The sequence below is a fragment of the Nicotiana tabacum genome, chromosome 17 (genome assembly GCF_000715075.1).
Source record: "Nicotiana tabacum cultivar K326 chromosome 17, ASM71507v2, whole genome shotgun sequence".
In the NCBI taxonomy this organism is placed as follows: domain Eukaryota; kingdom Viridiplantae; phylum Streptophyta; class Magnoliopsida; order Solanales; family Solanaceae; genus Nicotiana; species Nicotiana tabacum.
Genome location: NC_134096.1, coordinates 137,983,812 through 138,010,428, shown reverse-complemented (window position 1 = coordinate 138,010,428; position 26,617 = coordinate 137,983,812). Strand labels below are relative to the sequence as shown.

The window sequence follows — 26,617 nt, the reverse complement described above, 5'->3', positions numbered from 1 at the left end:
AGCTCTTTGACTCCTAAGAAAGACATCCAATTCTGTACTCCGTAGTTCACTTCTCTCCCTCGGCATACATACTGTGTACCTACCGAAGCTCAAAATGCTAAACCCTTGCACAACCCTAATCTAGTCCTTTTAGCAGAAAGAAAAAACTGAAAGAATCTGAACAACAAGCTCAGAGAAAATGGGAAAACTACCACCTTCCTTAAGGTCAGCTAACTTTGCTGTAAACACTCTCATTAAAACTCCATCTTCTTCTGTTCCTCACCCAAAAATCTCATCTCCACCCCCACCACCAACCTCAAAACCCCATTATTTCCCCAAAATATCACAATCACCCAAGAAAAAAACCACATCAGTTACTCAACAACCCCAGCTTCCTTCTATTGTAGCCTTTGATTCAACAACTCTTTCTGATGCTAAAACCCTTTTCAATTCCCTCATTTCCAATCCCCAAAAATGTACCTTCAGACCCTAAATTTTATAATTCAATCCTTCAATCATTTTCCTCCAATTCTACCCTCCAAGATTCAATCTTTTTCCTTAATCACATGATCAAGACTCACCCAACCTTTTCTCCAGACAGATTTACATACCATGTTCTCCTCATCCAATCTTGCAAGTCAGTTGACAATTCTCTATCCCCTGTTCATCAGGTTCTCAATCTCATGACTTCCAATGGTTTCCCACCAAATAAGGTCTCCACAGACATTGCTGTGAGGACCCTTTGCTCTTCGAACCACGAAGAGCAAGCCATTGAGCTGGTGAAAGAACTTTCCTCCAAAGACTCTCCACCTGATACCTATACTTACAATTTTATTGTCAGGCACCTGTGCAAGAACAGGTCTTTGAGTAGTATGAATAGCTTTATTAAAGAAATGAGGGAGGGTTTTGATATAAAGCCTGATCTTGTTACTTATACAATTATGATTGATAATGTTTGTAACAGTAAGAATCTAAGGGAGGCCACTCGGTTGTTGGGGGTGTTGAGTGAGGAAGGCTACAAGCCTGATTGCTATGTTTATAATACAATTATGAAAGGTTATTGTATGTTAAGTCAAGGGGGTGAAGTGTTAAGTGTATACAAGAAAATGCAGGAGGAAGGAGTAAAGCCTGACCTTGTGACTTATAATACTTTAATCTATGGATTGTCGAAATCGGGAAGGGTGAAAGATGCTAAGAAGTTTTTGAGTGTTATGATGGAGGAGGGCCATAATCCGGATGCAGTCACGTATACTTCGTTAATGAATGGGATGTGTAGGGAAGGAGATCCATTAGGGGCGGTGGCTTTGTTGGAGAGAATGGAAGCACGGGGCTGTGCTCCTAATTCATGTACATATAATACATTGCTTCATGGGTTATGTAAGGCAAGGTTGTTGGATAAGGGGATGGAACTGTATGATATTATGAAGAAGAATGGTATGAAGCTTGAGACGGGGTCATATGGGACGTTTCTCAGAGCGCTCTGTCGGAATGGCAGAGTAGCAGAAGCTTATGACGTTTTTGATTATGCAGTAGAGAGCAAGAGTTTGACGGATGTTGCTGCTTATACTACATTGGAGAGCACATTGAAGTGGCTTAAGAAAGCTAGAGAACAGGGACTTGTCATTTGACCTCCATTGCTGGTATTCTGATTCATATGAAGTGTTTTACTTATTCATGGGCATTTTAAATCTTGCTTAGAGATTTGTCAACTCTTCAAATGCTCCTCTATGGGCTTGAGAAGTCTAATCTTCTCATTGTTTGATCCTTTTTATGTACTTTTTCATGTTAAGAAATACACAGGAGAGTGTTTGAATTAATTGTACATATGGCAGGGATTATGTGTTTGATCTAATTGTAAATATGACAGTAGTTATCAAGCCGGGAGAGTGATAGAACATTAACTATTTTCCAAATTATTTAGAAAATTAACACTAAGTTTCTCTTTGTATCCAGAGTACGCCCTGCTGAGCTGAAACCCTTATTTTCATCAGATTAGAAATGTAAAAGGTCATATTAGTGTCTAGAATTGTTTAGCGCTTTTTCATTGGAGCTATGAGAGATGAAAAGACAAACTTCAATATGATATTTTTTCTGTTTGTTGGGAAAAGATTTATTTCCATTTATGAACACAGAGTTGTGTACTCAAGGCTGTTATATTCCTAGGGATCTGTCTCTTGTCATATGTTATTAGTAGTTTGGGTCCTGAAATTTCTCGAACACTGAAGTAATAACTTTTTGGCCTTTCTTTAACATGTTCCTATCTTTTGCCTCTTCATAATTTTCATATTTATCTTCATCAGAAAAAAGTAATGATAATTATAATTTTCATTTTTACCTGAATGGTGCTAAATAAGTATAGCCCCTTCCTTTATCTTTCCTGAGCCGAGGGTCTACCGGAAACAATCTCTCTGCTTTCTTAAAGGTAGGGGTAAGGTCCGCGTACACACTCCCCTCCCGAGACCCCACTTGTGGGACTACACTGGGTATGTTGTTGTTATTGGTGGTGCTAAATGAGTATATATTCCACTGAAGAATAGTTCACAATGGCATGTATCTGAACTTAGATTCTGTAACCAACAAAAGAGTATTCTTTTGAAGCACTTTGCTGTATACTGACCCTTTATTTCCTGCCAGTCGTTCTGCTCTGTTAACCATTTGAATTATGTGAACAGTGGCTCTCTGCGTAAATTAGCTTGGCCTGGCATGAATGGAGAAAGTCCTGATTGAATGAACGCCTTGCCTACTGGTAAGGCTTAGGCCATGTCTTCACAACATTCTGTCCTGCCTGTGTTTGGAAGCATTTCATAAGTTTTAGTTCTGTAAATTGTCCAATTTGGATCTCTGTTGCTTAGAATAACTGTGGATATTGCATGCAAAATGGCAGTGTTATGGCTCTTGGTATCTGAAATTTGCTGCTTCTCAATGTCTTATAGATTAGTTGGGTGAGATAGGATTTCGTGACGGCAAGTATGGCATGAAATCTTTACCAAGTACATGCCATGTAACTTTATAATAATTACCTTATTTTCGTTTGCAAAGTATGGCAGGGTATGTCGTCAAATGGTGTCATGTAAGGTAGTTGGGTGAGATAAGATTTCAGTACGATATGCCATGTGTAACATATTAGCTAGCAAATTTTTGATAAATTAACATGGGCACTGGGCAGATAAAATAAGATTGAGAATTACTCCATGTGATTGTCATTCAACTGTTAGTCTGTTACTTACAGAGAATAAAGCAAGTTAGTCTGAATTAAAATTGCATCATTTTAAACTAGACGAGATTCCAATATTGGATAGGACCAAATCTAATTTTGACATTAAATTCCTATACAGGGTCCAAGGCCCATTGGTTGGAGCAAGCGGCTGATTGGGCTGGATATAGGAGTAAGTCTACAAATGACTTTCGGGCAGGTCAATTTGCCCATTGGTGGCGACACTTAAAAGTTTTAACAATGGGTAAATTTTTTGACTATTGATCTTGAAGATTTGTCATTGGTTGGATCGACTATCCCTTATGGTAGTTTTTTGCATTATGTCCGACCCCCACTTTATGATTTTATTAAAAGGGCGGTCCACATAAATAAGGCTACATCATCCTTGTTGCTCCATTTCATGAAATTCCGATCTCCACTTTAGTGGGAATTCTTATGATTCTCAGTCACATGTTAATGTCTTCTGCTTTTATAGAATTTGCGACAAGAAATCTGCTTGATTGTCTCATTGGTTCCTTTGCAGAACAAGTGTAGAAATTCAAAATTGCAGTATGTACATACATGGATAAGGTTCTATGCTCTGTATTTTCTGACACTGAAATCACATGTTGTGTTAATTATCCTAGATTTCAGTGTACCTCTGTGCCAATGGAGTGTCTTGGTCCCTCATCTTATTTCTTACTAGAGGCAAATTTAAGAACAGTTCGGCAGATTCAAGTATTCAAGACATTACTCTCAGCTCGAATCACCTATATGCATGCAAAATTAATTAAAAAATATAAATATATAATAGATCATATTCGTCCTGAATTTATTGACTCTAAATTTAAAAGTAACACTTTCGCAAATGAAAAGCTGTGATTGAATTAATTGACAAATTGATTCAGTCACAGAAGCATGAATAAGAACAAATATTTAACCTTTCTTTATTTATTCATGTGCTCCATAATCTTTTTAAACCCAGCTCAATTTTCAAGATACGATAATTACGTAAATAAAACCTAAAGTTATTCTTTGTCTACCCAAAACACAACCTATTACCCAATCAAAATAAATAGAGTAATTCTTGTTATCAAAATGTTTTCCAGCTAAATGATACGTGTTCACCTAAAACCCTATGTCTAGGCTCTTTCTCAATTGTAACCCTAGGCTGTTAACCAATCCAAATTTGTTAGAAATTAAGAAACGACAATGGGTTCAGTGTATTTTTCCTGATTCTTTGTGGATTAATAATGTCTAGAAACATCAACATTTCCCTATGTATGTTAAAAAAGGTTATTTCAAAGATACGATTAAAATCCAAAAAAGGGAATCTTGCAGAAAATTGTTGTGAGGAAACAAGGCAAATACAGCTCTAACGCACTCTCTGTAATCAATGATTGAACTCAGAATTCGTTCGATTTAGTAATGAATGCGAAAAAATGCGAAACGTTGCTAATTCTGAGGCCATAAGATGCAGGATATAAAATTATAAAATAATTGCATATTGTTGGTAAAGGATGTAACAAGATTACTAAAAAAATATTTGGTTGCCTATGTTGTTGTCGCATGCAAATTAATTCTACAAAAAGGTCATGTTCCTATAAGTACATTCTTGAATCATTGTTACATCCAAGCATCACCTCAGAAATCAACTAAACCTTTCTTCCAAAAACCAATCAAACCATGGCTAAATCTAAAAATCTACCTTGTCCTGTTAGGTCCATTAGCTTGCCTTCCAGATTAAATCCTAATGGCCTAAAAATTGAAGCTGAATTAGACAAGCTGAAAATCTTGGAAATTCCTGTAAGTGCAGAGAGAATCCAGACTGGTATTCTTGGGCTTGTAGAATTATACAATTGTGTGCAGGAACTAATTCAATGTCCAAACACACAAAAAACTCTTGCCCAACATCAAAGTGGAGCATTAGTGGAAGAGGCACTAGAGGGATCTCTTGAGTTACTTGAGTCATGTGACACTATTAGAAACTTATTTTGTATGATTAAGGAACAAGTGCAGCTTCTTCAGTCAGCTTTACGACGAAAAGGTGCAGATTCAAGCATTGAGAAGGATATTAGCAATTATTTTAACTTCAGGAAGAACATGAAGAATGAGATAGTAAAGAACTTGAGGAGACTGAAGCAAATGGAAAACAGAGTTGGATCTTCTGTTTTCTGGGACATTGAACAACACTTATCGATGGTGATTCGAGTGCTAAGAGAAGTAACATCTGTTACTATATCTGTCTTTAAGGCCCTGTTAGTATTTTTGTCATACCAAGATACAAAAATAAAGCCTAGAGGGTGGTCTATGATTTCAAAGTTGATGATCACTAAATCAGCTTCTTCTCAAGGTGGCCAAATTTTCAGTGACATGGGAAGTGTTGATATAGCTCTTGCCTCACTTCGCGAACATATTAAGTACAATGAAACCAAAGTTGATATTAATGTTGTGCGAAGGAAATTACAATCACTTGATTCGAGCATCGAGTGTTTTGAGGCTGGATTACAGAGCTTGTACAAGCAATTGATCCAAAGTAGAGTTTCATTTCTTAATATTTTGGCAGTTTAATTAGAACAAAATCTTGTACATATATAAGGGTTTGGCTATATATAGGCCAAACACCAAATTTTTGTTATAGTGAAGAAGTATAGTTGGCACGAAGTTATAATTAAATCTTAGCTTAAACTTTTGCACCATACTTGTTCATCATTGAAGTCCAACAGAATTTAATGTTTGGCAGCACTTCTATGAATACAATGGACTTACTCTACATGTTTTCCAACAGATGCAATTGTGAGATCCTTCCATTTTAGTTTCCTCTTTGATCTTAACTTTGAGATCTGACTAGTACGTCTTTTTGAATATCATGTCTGAAATACTTATAGTACTAAAAAGACAAAAAATTAGATGAATATCACTCTTTTTCGTTTAGTTGTATGTATGATTAGAAATTGATAAAAATGTTCTTATAAAACAAAGTTAGGGCTCACCTCGAGATGATGGCGCCCCTAAACTTCTAAGGCAATCATCGGGGGCTAAAATTGTTAGTTAAATGTGAAAAGGTGTCTTTTGATTTCATGGGCTGCATCTATTCTTTGAAGGGTGTAGTAGTTATTTTCTCCACTCTTTATAAATACCAACAGTCTGTCAATTTTCAACAATGAAAACTCTATTCTAGCATCTAAGTATTCCATCTCAAAACAGTTTCTGCAGTGGAAATAAATTCCAGCAATTAAACTATTCCAAATCCTGCACTCTTTCAGCACCCTCTAAATCTTCATACGGTGGTTCTTTTCAAGAATCATTATCTTCATCCCTCCAAAATTCAACAAAAGCAGTCAAGAGATTTTGGAGTTGGTTGGAACTTCTAGCTATTTGAGTGCACACTAGAAGTTCCTGAGTAGTTCGTTGTATTTTTGGAGTAGGACGTCATTCGGCTGTTGCACCAAGGTAGCGGCGGATATCTACTCTGAAGAGAATATATACCTGCCCTATAGCATGCATTTTTCACTTCCTAAACTCTCTTCTTTTTCGGTGAATTGTTGCTATTTGTTCTTCTGTTTAGTTAACCACCTTCACTGTTATTAATTCCAACAAAAATCTGATAGAGTGGAGTGAGCCATTAGCTCATGCATGCTTTACTCCTCAAATTGTTCGTCTCCTACATCCTAAAATTCTCTAAATGTACGTTTTTACGTGTTAGATTATCCGTAATGTACGCTCTATCTATCAGACTAGTGTTCATGGTTCGGTTTGGATCGGTTTTTTCCTAAAAAGAAATCAAACCAAGTAAGTCGGTTCTTAAAATATTGGAACCAAACCAAACCAAACCAATTAATTAAGTCGGTTTTTTAGCGATTCGGTTTTTATCAGTTTTTCGGTTTTTTCGGTTATTTATCGGTTTTTTCTTAAATATGAGACATACACTACCAAACACATATTCCGGCGACTACATTTTCAACGTAACACTATCAAACCAATTGCTCTTTGAGAAATCTATCACTTACCATGATATATTGATGATAATTGAATTGAATAGTGATGAATAATTTAAGTACTCAATTAAAAATCGATTATTTTTAACATAAAATAATTCTTGTGATTAGCAAAAGCAAACTACCAATCAAACTAGAATGTAAAGACAAAAAATTAGATTATTGTAATAGCAAAGAACTAGACTTAAAATACAAACTACTAATATGTACCATAACATTTTAGAAACTTTATATAAAAATATACATATATATAGGTATAATAATAAATTTAAATAGCTACTTCTATAGTCAGTTTGGTTCGATTTTTTCGGTTATCTTTTGATTAAAACCAAAACCAAACCAAATTTGATCGGTTTTTAAAATTCAAAACCAAAACCAAACCAAACCTAAAAAGTATCGGGTTTTTTCGTCGGTTATAGGTTTGGTTCGGTTTTTTTGGTGTTTATGAACACCCCTATATCAGACTATCATTAAGAATATTTCATCAACAAATTTTTATGTAACACATATATTAGTATCCTAGATAGTTAAATCAGTTGAGCTTTTTTCGGTTTTTTACTACATATAATTTTTAATGTATTATCTACATTTTTTATTTTCGTTATATTTTTGTTGTTTACACCTATTAATTAAAAATTATAAAAGTTAATGGGACTACGCTCAAATCACATGATATATCCTCGACCTGCGTCTCCACTTTTATGAAAAAATTATAGTAAAAGTTAATGGGACTAATCAACTTAGATAATATATATTTCGTAGTATTTTATATTTTTTATTCATGTTCCAGAATCCATAAATTCGAAGTATTAATAATTGTCATCATGCTGTAAAGCAAGCAACTCTGCACTGACAATATTGGAATAAGATATACTCCAAGTAGTAGCGAGCAATGCTTCAGAGAGCGAATCTATAATCAAAATTCATTGAATTAAGCTCAAATTACCAACAATTAACACCAAAACCACATGCATGAATTGCGTTGGTTGTTTGTAACAATTTGAGTAGAATCCTCAATATCTATAATTACCTGCTAAAGGACAATGTCTTGTACGATTATGTGAGATGGAAGCTATGGCCAAAAAGAGAAGACAAGATGTTTTTGGTTTAATTATTTTCTTGTCTTGTGGAAAAAATTAGCACTTAACTAGCATTACTAATTGATTACAAATCACAACGTAATCATAGCCACATGGGAACATGGATGACCATTGTTGATAAAACATGTTCAATTGTTTCAGCTTTTTCTACCCAAATTGTTTAAGGTTCATGGTTTACGGTTAATGCCGCTTCATTAGTCGTCATTTTATGTAGGATTAACAATTGGAGGGACAAGAAATGACAATAAAATTTAATTTGCAAACCTGATCAATACTAACACTGAACCTGATCACCTGGACAAAATTTCATCTTTGCAAATCCACTTCTATTAATGGGTTGTTAGATAGAACCTAAGCTATGGTGCTCCCATTCTTTCATAATGACAATGGAGGGAGCATCATTAACAGTAGCGGCAGGGCGGACTTATAGATTATAAGTTACAGATTCATGTGAACTAAATAATTTTTATCCAAACCCGATATATATATTAAGAAACTCCCAAAATATATATAAAAATTTGACTGTGAACCCATTATCATTAAAAATTATATTGAGGTTGTGGTAGAAGCTCATAAACTATAAATCGTGGATCCGTAGAGTCATTGAATCTAATGACAGGGTTAGAAAAATACAAGGATGTTACGTCTGGGATTCAAATTACCCACAGCCTAAAAAGAATTTGAAGATATCTTTTCCACTATACATTAGAAGCTTCTATTTGCAGAAAATTATTCATATCTTATTAGCATAATTTATAATTTTTGGACTATGTGGACCATGTAGTTCCACTCCTCTGTATTACAGTAATGAAAAGAAAAAGAATTTTGCGTCATGAATATCTTTTTGAAATAAAGTAGCCAGATTAAATGCAGGAACTAGGGAATTTGTTTTATAAATAATGTAGAGTGTCGCCTGAAGCAGCTACATCATCTGTAACCACATGCAGTTCATGGTAAAATATTGCCAGTGGCAGTGATCCCTCCAGCAAGTGTATCTTTCCGCATAAAGAGGTCCTAATAAAACTTCTTGGGCCATATTAAGAGTCCTTGCTTGAAGTTGGCTATTCAAAATGCACTGTTTAAAATCTCAACAACAACAAACAAACATAGTGTAATCTCACGAGTCAGGTCCGGGGAGGGTAGTGTGTATGTAGACCTTACCCTTACCTTATGAAGATATGGAGAATGTTTCCAATAGACATTAAATGTAGTAATGGAGAAACCATAGAAAAAGAAACAGTAACAACAACAAAATAATAAAATATGTGAAGCAAAACAAACAACTGGTAGTATTAGAAATCTAAGTATGCACGATTTAAAACCATAAGCCAGCTAGGGATATTAAAAGTTCAAAGTTTCTGTCCGGACAAAATTACAACTTGCTAGAATCTGCCTCTTGGAGTATAGAGTAGGAAATTAATCTTTTCAGTGATGATTGGGGTGGCAAAAAAGGCATTCTTCTGTCCTGTTTCCCTCTGTAGCTGAGATGATGTACCCCAGATTGATTGAATCAATTTGTTAGTAGCCTATTTGGTGACAGCAAGATTTATAAAAATTAAAAAAACAAAAAAAAAAGGGCTGCTTACGGTTGGCAAATGGCTCACTATTAGAGAATTTTACTGTCGCTTTATTAGTTGGCTATTTAAACTTTTATGGTGAGGATTTCATCCCCACATTGTAATTACCTCCCCATTTCCCTTCCAAAAAGAAAAGTGATAACTCATGTGTACTTTGTTTTGATGATTTAAGATACTTCATGTGATAATCGATGGAGAACCTGATATATTTGGTTTCTTCGCGTTAAAAGCAACAAGTTAAAGGTTTGGCACAAGTCTCAATAAAATCAGATAACGAAACAACAGAGGAAAGTTCTTACTGCACTGCACACGTAACAGTACAACAACACTATTGAAGCATTGTGTGTACCGGACTCTTCCTTGCATCAGCTTTGATGACCTCACTTATATATTACCAACATGAGACAAGTGATTACACATACTTGCAAAACCTAAATGGAGTATCATTTCATTTTCCAAAGGCATTAAAGAACAAAACAATAACATAACAAAGGACCAGATCCCAACATTGATTACTTCATGTGTTCTTTAGTATTGTTGTGTCTTTGTTCATGCTATTCACTTGTAACTCTTACTCAGCTTAATTAGAAACATCTCGTAGGACACTTTGTAAACCATAAATTGTGTAGTTGTTTTGACTAGAGTTAGTCAAGTGGTTAGCTTTGTAATAGAATTATTATAAGTAAGTGAGGGAATAAGAGTTTAATTCCTAGGTTAAAATATGTTGTAATCTAAAGCTGCTCAATTAGTGAAGTTGAAATCCTTCGAGTATAGGTCGTGGTTTTTAATCCCGTGAATTGAGAGTTTTTCACATAAATATTGTTGTGTTATTTATTTACTGCTATATTCTGTGGAACTGATAGCGATTCTATATACAGTATCACGGACTCTTAGTTTACGTAAAAAAAAAAAAAAAAAAAGACTATCACTATCACACAAAAACAAATTAGATAGTGGAAAAAGAAAAGGAGACCACAGTGCTTAATTTGCATGGGTTCTGTTTGCTCAATGAAATTGGATTCACAAAAGTAGACCTAAAGCTTCATTTTGTCTTCAGCATTCACTTCATCACTGAGTTATTTTAGTATCCAAATAACTCTAAAAATGAGGCGAAACTAAAATTTGAAGTTTATGTGTTTTGAAATTATCACGGAACCTATACCTCATTTTAAGCTCTTGAATTTCAGTGTCAAGTTAGGTCCATCTGCTTCTTTTTGGGTTAATTTCATCAGACTAGTAAAGTCATAAAATGATTTGTTATCATATTAATGTAACTGAATTTATTTACTTTAATGTTGTAGAGTTTATACAGTTGAGGACTCTGTTGCTTGTATAGTAAGCACTATGAGAATTGGTGTCACAATTTTGGGCTAGCACATCCTATTCGAAATAAAATGCATGAAATTTTGGTGATTCATTATAATTACCACTATGAAGAATCGGAATTCGCCGTGAATTAATAACAGTAGGTCGCCTTTTCTATATGACCTACCTTATTTTTGTAAGTCGCTGGAAAAATGCATTCCAAAAGCTCAATTGTCCATTGTGTGTATCATGTTTGGAGAAAAGCGTTCGTTGAGTTGGATAATCTTCATTAGAGTGTTTAAAAAGAAAATGTTATGAATAGAGCTTTAAGATAGTCTTATCTTCTGTGTTTTAAAATATAATAATTAATATGAAGAATATATATATTGTGGATATTAGCACATAGTTCGTTTTAACACGGCGCCTAAATATTTAATTTTATCATTTTTTACCATTAATTTATAAAATATATTCCATAAAAATTAGAAAATATCAATACAAAGTGAAGAAAAGAAAAACACAACAAAACTTCATAACATAGTTTTTTTTTCCTGATATATTTGAACCATTCTATTGTTTATCATCAGAAATCGGATGTTTTCTGTATTTCTGTTCTCAAATCTAACTCAAAACTAATCATGTCGACCCTGACTAATTTAGCAAAGATAACTTTTCAATCATGTGTGCTGATAATTGCATAAAATAATACTCCTAGCAATTTCTGGTTCAAATTAAAAAAATAAAATACCAATACTGCACTAATTAATCATCGTGAAGAAAGAATTGTATTATTTATTCAACTAAAGTATTTTTTGGTACTTAGCTGTACTGGAGAACATTATCACGTACGGATATAACACACTCCTAAATCTTCTCACCATAATTTAGGAATCAAATGGTATAATGATTAGATACAGATCGTGATGCCAACCCTGGGCTTGATCTGTTAGGGATTATTATTTGGTTCATAGGAAAATATGCAACGATTATAATGCAAAAATATAATACCTAAAAATAATTATTGAATTATTTAATGCATATTCTTCCTTATAAGAAAAACATGACAGTGACAGAGATCAAGACAAGAATGTTTATGGTTGACTAAACATCACCTAATCAGTTTTAGATTCCTGTCCTAATGATGTTTAACAGCTTCAATGTTTAAGCTTTTATTGATTAACGGTTTTAGGAGTTTCATAGCTAATAATCAGATTAGTACTTAACAAGGAATAAAAGACATGCATTAATAGTAAGACAGCTACAAGCAAATTTTTAAACCAAAATGGATGGGTATGAGCAGTAGCCTAGTAGGTATTGGTTCGGCCAAACTCATTAATTTTTTCTTATTTGTATTAGAATAAGTATAATTGTGAAGCCAGTAACTAAGACGAACTATGAGTTCCGTTGCAAATTGAGAACCCATAAATTTTGAATCCCGGCTTCGCCTCTGGTTATGAGCATTCCATCTGACATAGAGCACTATGAACTGAAAATGATTTTTTCCACTCACAGTTGCAACAACAACAACAACAACCCAGTATAATCCCACTAGTAGGGTCTGAGGAGGGTAGTGTGTACGTATACCTTACCCCTACCATGGGGTAGAGAGGCTGTTTCCGATAGACCCTCGGCTCCTTCCCTCCAAGAACTCCTCACCTTGCTCTTGGGATGACTTGAACTCACAACCTCTTGGTTGGAAGTGAAGGGTGCTCACCACTAGAGCAACCCCTCTTGTCTTCCACTCACAGTTGCATTGTACAATTAAGTAAATTAATATCCAGAATGAATAAAATAGATAGAGTATTTGTTGGAAATTGTTCGAATTTTTTTTTTAATGCCTCTGTATCATGAAGCAGCCACAATTTTCTTTTGTCACCAGACATGCAGTTTTAGTTAAAATATTTCAATAGGCAGTGGATTTTGTCGAACGGGTGTTTCTCTTTGCAGAAAAAACCCTTTAAGAACAACTGCAGAGACTACACTGATTGTGCAAGGCTGTAATTGAAGAGCACAAAATCCAGTGTTTCACATTGTATTTTTCCTGGTGAAATTAAGAGTTTACTAATTGGGAAATCTTGGATTTGGGTTCTTTCTATCCAGCAAGAATCAAGAGCCAGCTTGTGTTGTTGAAACTTGTAGAGTTGTAGTAGGAGTAACTACTAAAAGATGCTTTTTTCTGTGGAAGTGAGGCCGGTTTTCACATAATGATTGGGGCGGCAACAATATAAATATATCAGTTTGAAAATCACTATTGGAGAAAAGGACTAGAACTTAATGTAACCTATTTTAGAGCCAAGAAATAAAAGAATTGTAGAATGCCGGCTGTTGGCTACACCAATAAACACCACTACAATCATTGAAAATATAGTGAGATCCAATAATTCCACATTGGCATAGCTTTGATATAAGTAGAGGCAAGGCATCATTCTCTAGCATTCACTTGATCACTGAGTTATTTTCAGCATTAGCTAACATAACAACTCTTAGAAATGGCTAATTCAAGTCATGTTAGGTCTATTAGTTTTCCTCCTCGAACACAGCTAGAGTATCTCAAAGTTGAGATTGAGCTAAACAGGCTAAAAACATGGGAATCCTCATCAATTTCTTCAACAGCAACTCCTCTTAGTTTAAACACCATTCAAAAAGGCATTGTAGGGCTAGCAGAGTTGTATAATTGTGTTCAAAATCTTCTCGAGTCCCCGACAACTCAACAAGCTCTCCTCAAACATCAAATGGGAAGATTAGTAGAAGAAGCTCTTGAGTCGTCGGTTGGATTAATAGACTCGTGTGGCACGACGAGGGAGTTGGTCTTGATGATGAAAGAACAAGTGCAAGATCTTCAATCAGTATTGAGGAGGAAAGTAGGAGATTCAAGCATACAACATTGCGTCGATGCGTATATTAGTTTTAGAAAGAAAGTGAAGAAGGATGTAGCCAAGAGTCTTAAAGCTCTAAAGCAAATAGAAAGCAAGATAGGATCATCTCCTCAAGTAGATTTAGATCAGTCTTTATCTAAGCTACTTTCTTTGCTAAGAGAAGTATCTGTCTTGACCATCTCAGTACTAAGATCCCAACTATCTTTCTTGTCCGCGCCAGCTTCAAAGGCGAAGAAAAACGGGTGGTCATTGATATCAAAGATGCTTGTCACAAAATCATTGGCTTCTAAAGGACATGAAAAGTCAATCAACGAGGTGGAATGTGTTGATTTTGTCCTTTGTTCATACCTTGACGGCAGTGATTTTAAAGCTGATATACCAATGATCCAGAGAAAGTTGAACACATTAAATTCTGGTCTTCAGGGGCTTGAGGCTGGCACGGATAGCTTGTCAAGGCTATTGATCAGAAACAGAGTCTGCCTCCTTAACATCCTTACTCCTTAGAAGATATTGAACATTAGTATTAAGGCATCCGTTTTTGTAAAGATATGCCTATTCTTGAAAACCAATTTTGTAAGATATGGAAGTGAAATATACACGGCAGAGTTCAATCAATCCTTTGTCTCATTCTTTCATTCCTCTTTTCTAATCACTTTATTTTCATTCGATTACCATACTATATGACAGAAGTCATAAGCTAATTTACGTTAAGATCAATTTGGCTGACAAATTTGCCCCAAGGCCAAATGACCCGTCCAACCTGCCCAGGGTTGGGCTGATTATTGACGCGCTCATTTATTAAATGCTGTATAAATATTAAGGACATGATGTACTTAACTTCATGAATGTTGTGTAAATATTAATGACAAAGTGTCCTGTATTTTGCACCTTCCGTTGTTAAACTTTAGGACATCATGTCCTTAATTTCATATGTGCAGTATAAATGTTAAGGACATGACGTCCTTAACTTTATGTGTACAGTGTAAATATTAAGGACATAATGTCCTTAACTTGTATTTGCACCTTCTGTTGTTAAACTTTAGGACTTCATGTCCTTAACTTCATATGTGCAGTGTAAATGTTAAGGACATGGTGTCCTTAACTTCATGTGTGCAGTGTAAATGTTAAGGATATAGTGTCCTTAACTTTATGAGTGTTGTGTAAAAATTAAGGACATGGTGTCCTTAACTTCATGAATACTGTGTAAATATTAAGGACAAAGTGTCCCGTATTTGCACTTTCCGTTGTTAAACTTTAGGACATCATGTCCTTAATTTCATATGTGCAGTTTAAATAAGGACATGACGTCCTTAATTTCATGTGTACGGTGTAAATATTAACGACATCGTGTCCTTAATATTTACACAGCATTCATGAAGAAAGGGTAAAAAGTCTTTTCTTATTAATTTTAATAGAATAGTGGCTATTTTTGCTCATCATTAAAAATAATGGATAAAAACTAAATACCATGTTAAAAAATGGCTATCCCACGCCATTTGCCGTAAATTCGGTCCATCTTGACCTAGTTCATCTCACCCCATTTAAAGTTGGGCTGGTTTTTAGCCCAAATTGATCCATGAGTAACTTTGCCAAAATATCTTAGAAATATTTTTTTTGTTTGATATGTTATATATGACCATAATAAAAGGAAAAAAAGTCTTATTTAATAATTATACAATTCATAAAAAAATAATACATATTAATTAAAGTTTGGTAAGAGTTGGGCGGGTTAGGCTATAACCCAAATTTTAGCCCATCTTGACCCAACTCATATCAACCCAAGTTACTTTTAGGCGGGTTATTTGACCTGCCCATTTTTAAATTCAACTCATTTTGACTCGTCCAAAATCGATCCAGCCCGCCTATTTTACACCTCTAATTTTGACAATGGCTGACAATAATAATGAAGTTTAACTCAGTGCAATTTATCTACTTGGGTGAATTGAGCTAATTCTAACTATCAGTGCAGTATAAATGTTAACAATGAAAGCTGTTACCTTTACACTAAAGATGAAGCAATTGTATGTTATTTTATTGATGACAATGTCTCTATTTATATAGATTACAACAGTAGCAAGAGTCTTATAAATGAATGGGATAGCAACAACTTTCTATACATTCAAAATACCGATAAAAACAAATGAATAAGGATATATATCACTAATATTATTTGGTGTTATTCCTTGTTTTCGGATATTCTGTTATTAAGCATCAATAGAAATAGCTTAGTGGATGGGAGCATAATTTACATAAGTAACTAAAAAAAAGGTAATTGATAAAGGATCTAACATTTCCTCGTAAAATTTGTTTATTATACTCTTGAATCCATGTTAAGACCAATGATTTTGTGCCTTGATTAACAACGAGAACTTGGGATCATGTGGACTGAATGTCATCCTAGTATAATATGGCATTATTGTCGGACTCCGTTTTGGGCGAAAAATTGCAGTGGTGTCCTGTATGGTTGCCCTCATTTGCCTTGTACCCACTTTTTAATTTTTTTTTAAAATTTATACCCACTGTTTAAATAACTTTAGGCCTTTTTCTACTCTTTCTTCTTCTTCTTCTTCTTCTTCTTCTTCTTCTTCTTCTTCTACTAACAATGATTTTATATAGTGTTTATGAACATATTTTAAGGTAGTTTATGATGTTTTATAGTAGTGAGCTGTTATGACACTTTATTTTTTACTATTGTTTAGGGTTTCTTCTTTTTCTTAATTGCAAAATAGGTTCGTTAGATTTATTGTTATTTTGACAAATTGATGATTGGAGTTTGTTCTTGATTTGGAGGTTGTGTTTCAAATTTGAGCTCATTTGGAGTAGATTTAGGTATTAAATCGTATATTGGATTATTAAATTTAGAAAAATAAATTTCTGTTTCTGGGCAAGTTATACTTCAGGTGCATGAAAACGTTGGTTGCACTTCAGACCTTTGGCCTTAAGTGCATCTGAAGTGCAATTTTTCACTTCAGACTTATTAGTCTTAAGTATAGGAAAACGTTTGTTGCACTTAAGGCCTTAAGTGCATGTGAAGTGTAATTTTTCACTTCAGACTTAATGGCCTTAAGTGCATGAAACCATTGGTTGCAGTTTAGACCTACTTGGCCTTAAGTGCATCTGAAGTGTAATTTTTTACTTCACACTTATTGGCCTTAAGTGTAGGAAAACATTTGTTGCACTTCAGACCTTTTAGCCTTAAGTGCATCTGAAGTACAATTTTTCACTTCAGACTTATTGGCCTTAAGTGCATGAAACCATTGATTGCACTTCATGCCTATTTGGCCTTAATTGAATCTGAAGTGCAATTTTTTCACTTCAGACTAATTTTTTTTTAACTTCAGACCCGATAAGTCTGAAGTTAATCGTAAAGTGGGTAGCCTTGAAAATATTTTTGCAAAGTGGTTATAAGTTCAATTGTGACCCTGAAACTAGGTATAGATGCAAAAGCCCCACTTTAGGCTAATGCATAAAAACAATCTATCTAGCTTTTTATATGTTTAAAAGTTTGGTGTATATATTTCTTCCTATTTGTGATTCTTCCCCTTTCGTCAAGCGTAAAATAAGCCTACTCCATTTTTATGCTCTTGTCAATGCCAGACACAGCCTAATAAACATTGAGTAAATCTGTTGAAGCCCAAAAATAAAAGAAGAAATTGTCAAAAGTGGGATTTGAACCCACGCCCTCTCACGAAGACCAGAACTTGAGTCTGGCGCCTTAGACCACTCGGCCATCCTGACCAACTTGCTATTCTGTTTCATCATATATTTATTTATATATAGAAATGATACTCGTGCTTCTCCCTTTTCTTGATCTTTTCTCCAAGCTATTGATTCGGTTTGCACCAAATTGTGCTGGCTTGTATATAAACTGAAACAGACATATTATTCCACAAATATTGAAGTATTTTGTATACAGTCGAAATAGATTTCGACCTTCGTACGATTGATCGAGGTCGAAACATAATGGATCGAAGAAAGACTTCGTAATATCGAGATGGGTTCCGAAGATGGTACAAACGAGCTTCAGATTTCAGGTATAGGTCAAACACCGACTTCGAAGTTATTATCGACCTTTGGTCCGAATCTAACTATGATGAGATGATTTCGAGCTTAAGGGGCAGAGGCCAACCGAGACCGAGTCCGAATCATCACCTGATCCCGAGTCTACATCGAGCTCTAGAAGCAATACCGACCAACACCGAGGCCGATCGAGCTCGAGCTCACAGACAAGAGCCGTTGCAAACACACTTAGGGAGAGAATCTCGGCGAAAATTAGGAAAAAGCTGATTTATCATGGGTTCTCCACTATGTATTTTTAATTATATCTAAAGTAGGACCCTCCACTATAAAGAGGATGGCTATATTTCTGTAGAGGACAACTTTTTTGGCTTACATTGTAACTCAAGCATCATATACTCCTATATTGAAAAATTATTCTTTGAAACTTCATAAATCGGTTCATCTTGCTTAGTCCCAAAAGTCATCTTCTTTCCAACCTCGTTTATTTTGCATTCCTTGTAATTTGTATTAAGTTATACCACGTAACCTTAGAACTACGTACAAATTCAACTCTATTCGTTTTTTGGGTAAACAGTTTGGTGCCCACCATAGGGCTAAGGATAACAGTGGTTATTTGATACGAATCTGCAAAAATACACCGTTTTGCGCTTGTTTCCGAAAGTATCTTGGATTTCGGATTAGCAATGACTAACTATCAATCAAATGGCCTTACCTATCGACAACGAAGCTGGTCTTCAAGATGAGAACAATAACTTGACACCCAGTACCGAAAGACCACTTGCCAACGCCGTTGGAGCTCGAATCGAAGTGCCAAAAGACATCAATTCGCATGTGGCCATTGAGGCGAACCTACATTCTGAACCTGAAAATAGCATTCATGGTGGCACTCGGTCTGCAGCTCGATATACCCATAACGTCGAGGAAAACGATATCAGCTTGCGTATGATTTTTGAAATGTTGCAAGCTCAACAGGCAACAATAGCTCAGTTGCAGAGTCAAACCCAGATACCGAGTAGACCGAAGCCTAGTCAAATAGAGAGTGAAATCAACGGAATCAGCTATAGTGAAATCAAATGAGCAAGAATCAGGGACGAATCCCGAAATTGCTAAGATGTTCGAAGAACTGACCAAACGAATAAAATCGGGAGAAAGGAGGATCGAAGCAAACGACAAAAAGGTAGAGACATACAATTCCAGGGTAGATCAGATCCCGGGGGCACCACCAATATTGAAGGGCTTAGATTCTAAAAAATTCATACAAAAGCCTTCCCCCCAAGCGCGGCTCCTAAACCGATCCCAAAGAAGTTCCACATGCCCGAGATTCCTAAATATAACGGAACTACCGACCCCAACGAATATGTCACCTCATACACATGTGCCATCAAAGGGAACGATCTAGAGGATGATAAGATCGAATCCGTATTATTGAAGAAATTCGGTGAAACCCTGTCAAAGGGAGAGCAATGATATAGTATCATAATTTGCCATCTAATTCTATCGATTCTTTTGCTATGCTTGCGTATTCCTTCGTAAAAGCACACGCCGGGGCCATAAAAGTTGAGACCAGGAAGTCGGACTTGTTTAAGGTAAGACAAAAGGATAACGAGATGCTAAGGGAATTCTTGTCCCATTTTCAAATGGAACGAATGGATCTACTCCCAGTCACAGACGATTGGGTTGTTCATGCTTTCACTCAAGGTTTGAACGAACGAATTCGACGGCTTCACGGTGGTTGAAGCATAACCTGATCGAGTACCCGACTATCACTTGGGCCGACGTGTACAATCAGTACCAATCAAAAATTAGGGTCGAAGATGATCAGTTGGGGTCTGAACTCGTTACTCGAAGGGATATCAATCGAGAACAAAGTCCGATCAGGGATCGATACCGACCATATAACGAAAACCACAGAATCAATGAATCGAGACGTAACCCCGAACAAAGAAACAAAAGAAGTGATCGAGGTCAAGGGTCTCGGGGGCTGATGAACAGAAGTGGGTTCGACAGGCCTACCAGATCTAAGGAAGCGCCTCGGTTACCGGAGTATAACTTCAGCATTGATGCATCCGCCATCGTATCGGCTATCAGACGCATCAAAGACACTAAATGGCCTCGACCCATGCAGACCGATCCTGCCCAGAGGACTCTCAATCAAATGTGTGAATATCATGGCACCCATGGCCACAGAACGGAGGATTGCAGGCAACTAAGAGAGGAGGTAGCCCGGCTATTCAATAATGGGCACCTTCGAGAATGTTTAAGCGACAGAGCGAAGAACCATTTAAAAAACAAGGATTTCGACAAGCAAAATGAACAAGAAGAACCACAGCACGTCATTCACATGATCATCGGCGGTGTCGATACCCCTCAAGGGCGGTGCTTAAACGCACTAAGACATCGATTATGAGAGAAAGGCGATCTCGAACTCAGGATTATGCACCCATAAGAACTTTGTCCTTCAATGATGAAGTTGCAGAGGGAGTCACACAACCTCATAACGATGCATTGGTAATATCCGTACTTATGAATAAAACTAAAGTTAAACGTGTGTTAATTGATCCAGATAGCTCGCCAACAACATTAGATTGAAGGTCGTAGAACAGCTCGGTCTACAAGACCAGGTCGTACCCGTAACCCTGGTTCTAAACGGATTCAATATGGCATGTGAAACAACCAAAGACAAGATAATTCTGCCGATAAACGTGGCCGGGACCATCCAGGAAAAAAAGTTCCACGTAATCGAAGGCGACATGAGATACAACGCCCTTTTTGGAAGGCCATGGATCCACAACATGAGAACTGTACATTCGACCCTACACCAGGTTCTTAAATTCCCAACATCGAGGTAGTCAAAACAGTGTACGGAGAATAACCGGCCGCAAAAGAAATATTTGCCATTGAGGAAGCGAATCTGATATCCTCGCCTTCGCCAATAAAGGGATCAGACTCAAAAGGGGAACAAGATGCCAAATAGCAATCACAGACATCAGCTTTAACCCGACCGGAAAATCAGAAGATCGATGAAGATGATGATCAAAGGATCCCTCGATCCTTCATGCTTCCCGATGATTCCGACGCTACCCGATCAACGATTGAAGAGTTGGAGCAAGTCATACTAATCGAGCATTTGCCCGAACAAAAGGTATACCTATGAACCGGATTAACCCCCAAACTCAGGAATATGATTATTCAATTTCTTATCGATAACATGGATTATTTTGCTTGGTCCCATTTAGATATAACAGGGATCCCACCGGATATAACGACGCATCGGCTAAGCCTGGACCCTAGGTTCCAACCGATAAAGCAAAAGAGAAGGCCCCAATCCGAGGTAAAGCACGCATTCATAAAAGACGAGGTAACTAAACTTCTCAGAATAGGGTCCATTCGGGAGGTGAAATATCCCGAATGGTTAGCCAATGTAGTTGTAGTCCCTAAAAAAGAGAACAAACTTAGAATGTGTGTAGATTACAAGGATTTAAACAGGGCATGCCCCAACGATTCTTTTCCACTGCCTAACATCGATCGCATGATCGATGCCATGGCTAGCCACGAGATCCTTACTTTTCTCGATGCCTATTCCGGGTATAATCAAATCCAAATGAACTCGGAAGACCAGAAAAAGACTTCATTTGTCACCAAGTATGGAACATATTGTTATAATGTGATGCTCTTCGGGCTAAAAAATGCAGAAGCTATTTACCAATGCCTAGTAAATAAAATGTTCGAGGAACAAATAGATAAATTAATAGAAGTTTATATTGATGACATGCTAGTTATGTCCCTACCACAGAGGACCATCTGACCCATTTGCAGGAAACATTTGAGATTTTAAGGAAATACAACATGAAGCTCAACCCCGAGAAATATGCTTTCGGGGTCGGTTCGGGCAAGTTCCTCGGCTTCATGGTGTCAAATCGGGGGATCGAGATTAACCCCGATAAAATCAAGACCATCGAAGACATCGCCATTGTGGACAGCGTAAAAGCCGTGCAGAGCCGTGCAGTGGCTAATGTGACAGATTGCAGTCTTAGGCCGATTCATTTCAAGGTCGTCAGATCGAAGTCACAAATTTTTCTCTCTACTAAAAAAGAAGAACGATTTCGCTTGGACCCCGGAATGCCAACAGGCATTAGAGGAATTAAAACGATATCTATCGAGCCCACTACTTCTTCATACTCCAAAAACAGATGAAAAACTTTGCTTGTACTTGGCAGTATCAGAAATTGCGGTAAGTGGTGTCCTAGTTCGAGAAGAGCAAGGTACACAATTTTCCGTCTATTATGTAAGTCGAACCTTAGGAGAAGCAGAAACTAGATATCCACACTTAGAAAAATTGGCACTTGCATTGATAAATGCCTCTAGAAAGTTAAGACCGTACTTTCAATGTCACCCCATATGCGTATTGACCACTTACCCACTCTGTAATATTTTGCACAAGCCCGAACTATCAGGCCGATTGTCTAAATGGGCCGTCGAACTCAGTGGGTACGATATCGAATATCAACCCCTTACGGCCATCAAGTCTCAAATTTTAGCGGACTTCGTTGCCGATTTCACGCCGACCCTTGTACCTGAAGTTGAAAAAGAACTCTTATTGAAATCGGGTACATCATCGGGGGTATAGACCCTTTTTACGGACGGCGCTTCGAACATGAAGGGGTCCGGCTAGGCATCGTTTTAAAGCCACCCACGGGTAACACTATTAGGCAATCTATCAAAACAACTAGGTTGACTAACAACGAGGCCGAGTATGAGGCCATGATTACAGGTCTCGAGTTAGCTAAAAGCTTAGGAGCAGAAGTCATTGAAGCCAAGTGTGACCTTTTGCTGGTGGTAAATCAAGTAAACAAAACCTTCAAAGTTCGAGAAGATAGAATGCAAAGATATTTGGACAAACTGCAGGTCACTTTGCACCATTTCAAAGAATGGACTTTACAGCATGTTACACGAGAGCAAAACAGTGAGGCTGATGCACTTGCAAATTTGGGATCATCGGTCGAGAAAGGCGAGATAAGCTTGGGGACTGTCGTTCAACTCTCGAGATCCGTGATCTAAGAAGGTCACGCCGAGATAAATTCTACAAGATTAACTTGGGATTGAAGGAATAAGTATATTGAATACTTAAAGAATAGAAAGCTCCCATCAAACCCTAAAAATTTGAGGGCCCTACGAATCAAAGTTGCTCAATTCACATTAACTGCAGATGGAACGTTATACCGAAGGACATTCGATGGACCATTGGCAGTATGCTTAGGTCCAAGAGACACTGACTACGTCCTACGTGAGGTGCACGAGGGAACTCGTGGAAATCACTCCGGTGCCAACTCATTAGTCCGAAAACTAATCAGGGCAGGGTATTATTGGATCGATATGGACAAAGATGCAAAGGAGTTTGTTCGAAAATGTGACAAATGTCAAAGGTTTGCACCAATGATCCATCATCCCGGAGAGCAACTTCACTCAGTCCTATCCCCATGGCCATTCATGAAATGGGGAATGGATATCGTCGGCCCTCTGCCATCGTCCCCAGGTAAAGATAAGTTCATTCTATTTATGACTGACTATTTATCTAAATGGGATAAAGCACAGGCGTTCGTGAAAGTAAGAGAGAAAGAGGTTATAGACTTTATCTGGGATCATATCGTATGTCGATTTGGGATACCTGCCGAAATAGTGTGTGACAATGGGAAATAGTTTGTCGGCAGCAAAGTGACAAAATTCCTCGAAGATCACAAAATAAAAAGGATATTATCAACACCGTATCACCCCAGTGGGAACAGACAGGCCGAATCAACGAACAAAACTATCATTCAAAACCTAAAGAAGAGGCTGAACGACGCTAAGGGAAAATGGAGAGAAATCCTACCCGAAGTTCTTTGGGCATATAGAACATCAAAATCTAGTACTGGGGCAACCCCGTTTTATTTAGTGTATGGCTCCGAAGCCTTGATTCCAGTCGAAGTCGGGGAACCCATTGCCAGGTTTCGATATGCAACAGAAGAGTCAAATAACGAGGCTATGAACAATAGCCTCGAATTATCGGATGAAAAACAAGAAGCTGCTCTCGTCTAATTGGCCGCCCAAAAGCAGTGAATCGAAAGATACTATAATCGAAGAACCAAGCTTCGCCATTTTAAAATCGGGGCCTTGGTGCTAAGGAAAGTCACCCTCAGTACCCGAAATTCAAACGAAGGAAAACTAGGACCGAACTGGGAAGGACCGTATCAGGTTCTCGAAAACGTCAGAAAAGGATCATACTGTCACGACCCAAATCGATGGGCCGCGACGGGTACCCGGTACCTTAATCAACCGAGTACTAACATAACCTATCTTTCATATTAATCTATCATATGTAAATGAACCGAAGAAAAGCATGGGGGAAAACAAACTTATACATATGACATGTGGGCCTATAAGACCAAAATAACCACTCATATACTGAACATAGGCCGACAAGGACATACAATCTTTTACGTATATGACATCTGTCTACAAGCCTCTAAGAATACATAATTGTCATAAAGGTCGGGACAGAGCCCCGCCATACCAAACAATACACATCAAAATCATACTGACTAAACAAGCAACTCCGGAGCAAATGAAGTGCACCAACATCTTCCACTGAGCTGATCGCCTACTTGGAGGACTCTCGACCTGTCTATCGAGACCTGCAGGCATGAAACGCAGTGTCCCCAGGCATAAGGGATGTCAGTACAAATAATGTACCGAGTATGTAAGGCATGATGATCAATACATAAGAGACATTGATGAAATATGGAATAAAGAATTCCGCTTGTAAGTCTAAATAACTTTGTAAATTCTGAAACAATTCTAATGTCATGCACGTGCGTATAAATGTCGTGTCATGCATAGGTATAGGTGTACATAACATCATCAAGCCTCTGAGGGCATCCCATCATATCATCTCGGCCACTGTGGGCAAAATCATCAATATATAACGATGTAACCTTTTCCCATATCCCATATACATATAATATACGCGTATATAACGCCATCTGGTCATGGGTCAATGTACATATATAAATACATGAAATGTATAAGAAATACGTTAATAAGATCTCTTGGAATGCCATTGGACCATTATGCCTTTCATTAATGTCATGAAATAAACTTTAGCAACTTACGTATTTTTTGAGACCCATGAACAAATGATAAAATAATAGGATACATGGGGAATCAAGAAATATAGACACCCCTAGTATTTCTATGAATAGAGTCATTTATGAAAGTTGCATATTTTTCTCGTTTCATTTGTACATTTGGATCATGCCAAAAGGAAAGAAGGGATAGCCTTAACATACCTAAACTGATTCTCTTGACAATCCCTCTAACACACGTTAATTGCGATGAAACACGTGACGACGAGATCAAAATAAGGAACAATCTGTATGATATTCTTGAGAAAGATTGTACCGTACTCCCTTAAAATTGCAAATCCCACGTTGCTATAGTATTAAGTAGTCTTTGTATGGAACATTTGAAGCAATTACGTTGCCATTTGAAGTTCTGTCACGTTTTGCTATTACATAATTCCAAATTGGGTTGCTGCTACCTCCATGGACATCATGTTAATACTAATTCAAGAATGGAATTATATGACATCATAATCATTCTCACAGTGGCTTTCATCTGTTAGCAAGGAAACATAAGATCTTAATCTTAATGATATGGGAAGGTGTTTTAAGATCATGGTTTGTGGCCCCCACTTTGGATTACTTAGTCACCAAATTCTTCTTAATATGTGCTACCTTTTTACATGACTTAAGAGTCATTTCTTCGCTTGATTCTTGGGCTGCCACGTTGAGCATAGGGATTTCATTAAGCTTATCCAACAATTATCCCCTTAATTCCTTAATTACATGGTAATCTCCCACTAACAATCAATAACCAATTATTCACATAATTAGAAATTATCTCAAATTACTTAAAATACTACTTGTTTTTAACACACTTTCTACATCTTACTATCATGGTCATGTGGTACCTTGTATGGTACTAGTCCATAAATACCGGGTATTTTAGCTCGGGCCGTATTTTATCCCAAAATGTCAAACTTCGATGAAATTTATTTTTTTGATTTGCTTACCCTCTCACCTTCACGAATTTACTTATCACTTGTTTGAAATAGCATAATCCTTATAATCCCAAAATAATCTCATTCCCGAACTTACGTCGATTAACTTACGACGAAGCTTTAACGTACGAAAATGCAGAATGTAACATCTCATTTCCAAGTTTACATTAATTTACTTATGGCGTACTTCCACGTACAAAAATATGGGGTGTAATACATACAAGCTCGGTATCATAAACGACAAACAACTATCAAGCAATTGGAATGTTTCGCACCTAAAACGATACTACTACTAAGGTACGACCCTCCCATATTCGTTTACCTTTCGAAACTAACCCCTGCAGGAGTCCGATCAGGAGCTAGGATGGATCCTTCAATACGAAGGCCTAGGTTTGAAAGCACGCACTGCACTCTTTTTCCCTTAGACCGGTTTTATTCCGAATGGATTTTTCGGCAAGGTTTTTAATGAGG

The 26,617-nt window shown here is 36.9% G+C and overlaps 3 protein-coding genes and 1 non-coding gene across 4 annotated transcripts; 3 read left to right on the top strand and 1 right to left on the bottom strand.

Moving 5' to 3' along the window:
- On the top strand, positions 1-3,830 carry LOC107822197 (pentatricopeptide repeat-containing protein At2g17670). The gene is given in 3 exon segments (XM_075235183.1): positions 1-450; positions 452-1,619; positions 3,315-3,830. Coding segments are annotated over 2 exon segments (1,428 nt in total). The 5' UTR covers positions 1-178; the 3' UTR covers positions 1,608-1,619; positions 3,315-3,830.
- A 1,028-nt stretch (positions 3,831-4,858) lies between these two features.
- Positions 4,859-5,743, top strand: LOC107822199 (uncharacterized). The gene has a single exon (XM_016648719.2). The coding sequence runs from the start codon at positions 4,859-4,861 to the stop codon at positions 5,741-5,743; it is 885 nt and encodes a 294-aa protein (XP_016504205.1).
- Positions 5,744-13,641: 7,898 nt separating this feature from the next.
- On the top strand, positions 13,642-14,532 carry LOC107822196 (uncharacterized). The gene has a single exon (XM_016648715.1). The coding sequence runs from the start codon at positions 13,642-13,644 to the stop codon at positions 14,530-14,532; it is 891 nt and encodes a 296-aa protein (XP_016504201.1).
- Positions 14,533-17,682: 3,150 nt separating this feature from the next.
- On the bottom strand, positions 17,683-17,766 carry TRNAL-CAA (transfer RNA leucine (anticodon CAA)). Its single transcript has one exon. It is a non-coding gene; the product is annotated as a tRNA-Leu (tRNA).
- Positions 17,767-26,617: the final 8,851 nt, after the last annotated feature.

Excerpts from the sequence above, each read along its gene's own strand:
- LOC107822196 (XM_016648715.1), top strand. The coding sequence starts at position 13,642 with ATGGCTAATTCAAGTCATGTTAGGTCTATTAGTTTTCCTCCTCGAACA.
- LOC107822199 (XM_016648719.2), top strand. The coding sequence starts at position 4,859 with ATGGCTAAATCTAAAAATCTACCTTGTCCTGTTAGGTCCATTAGCTTG.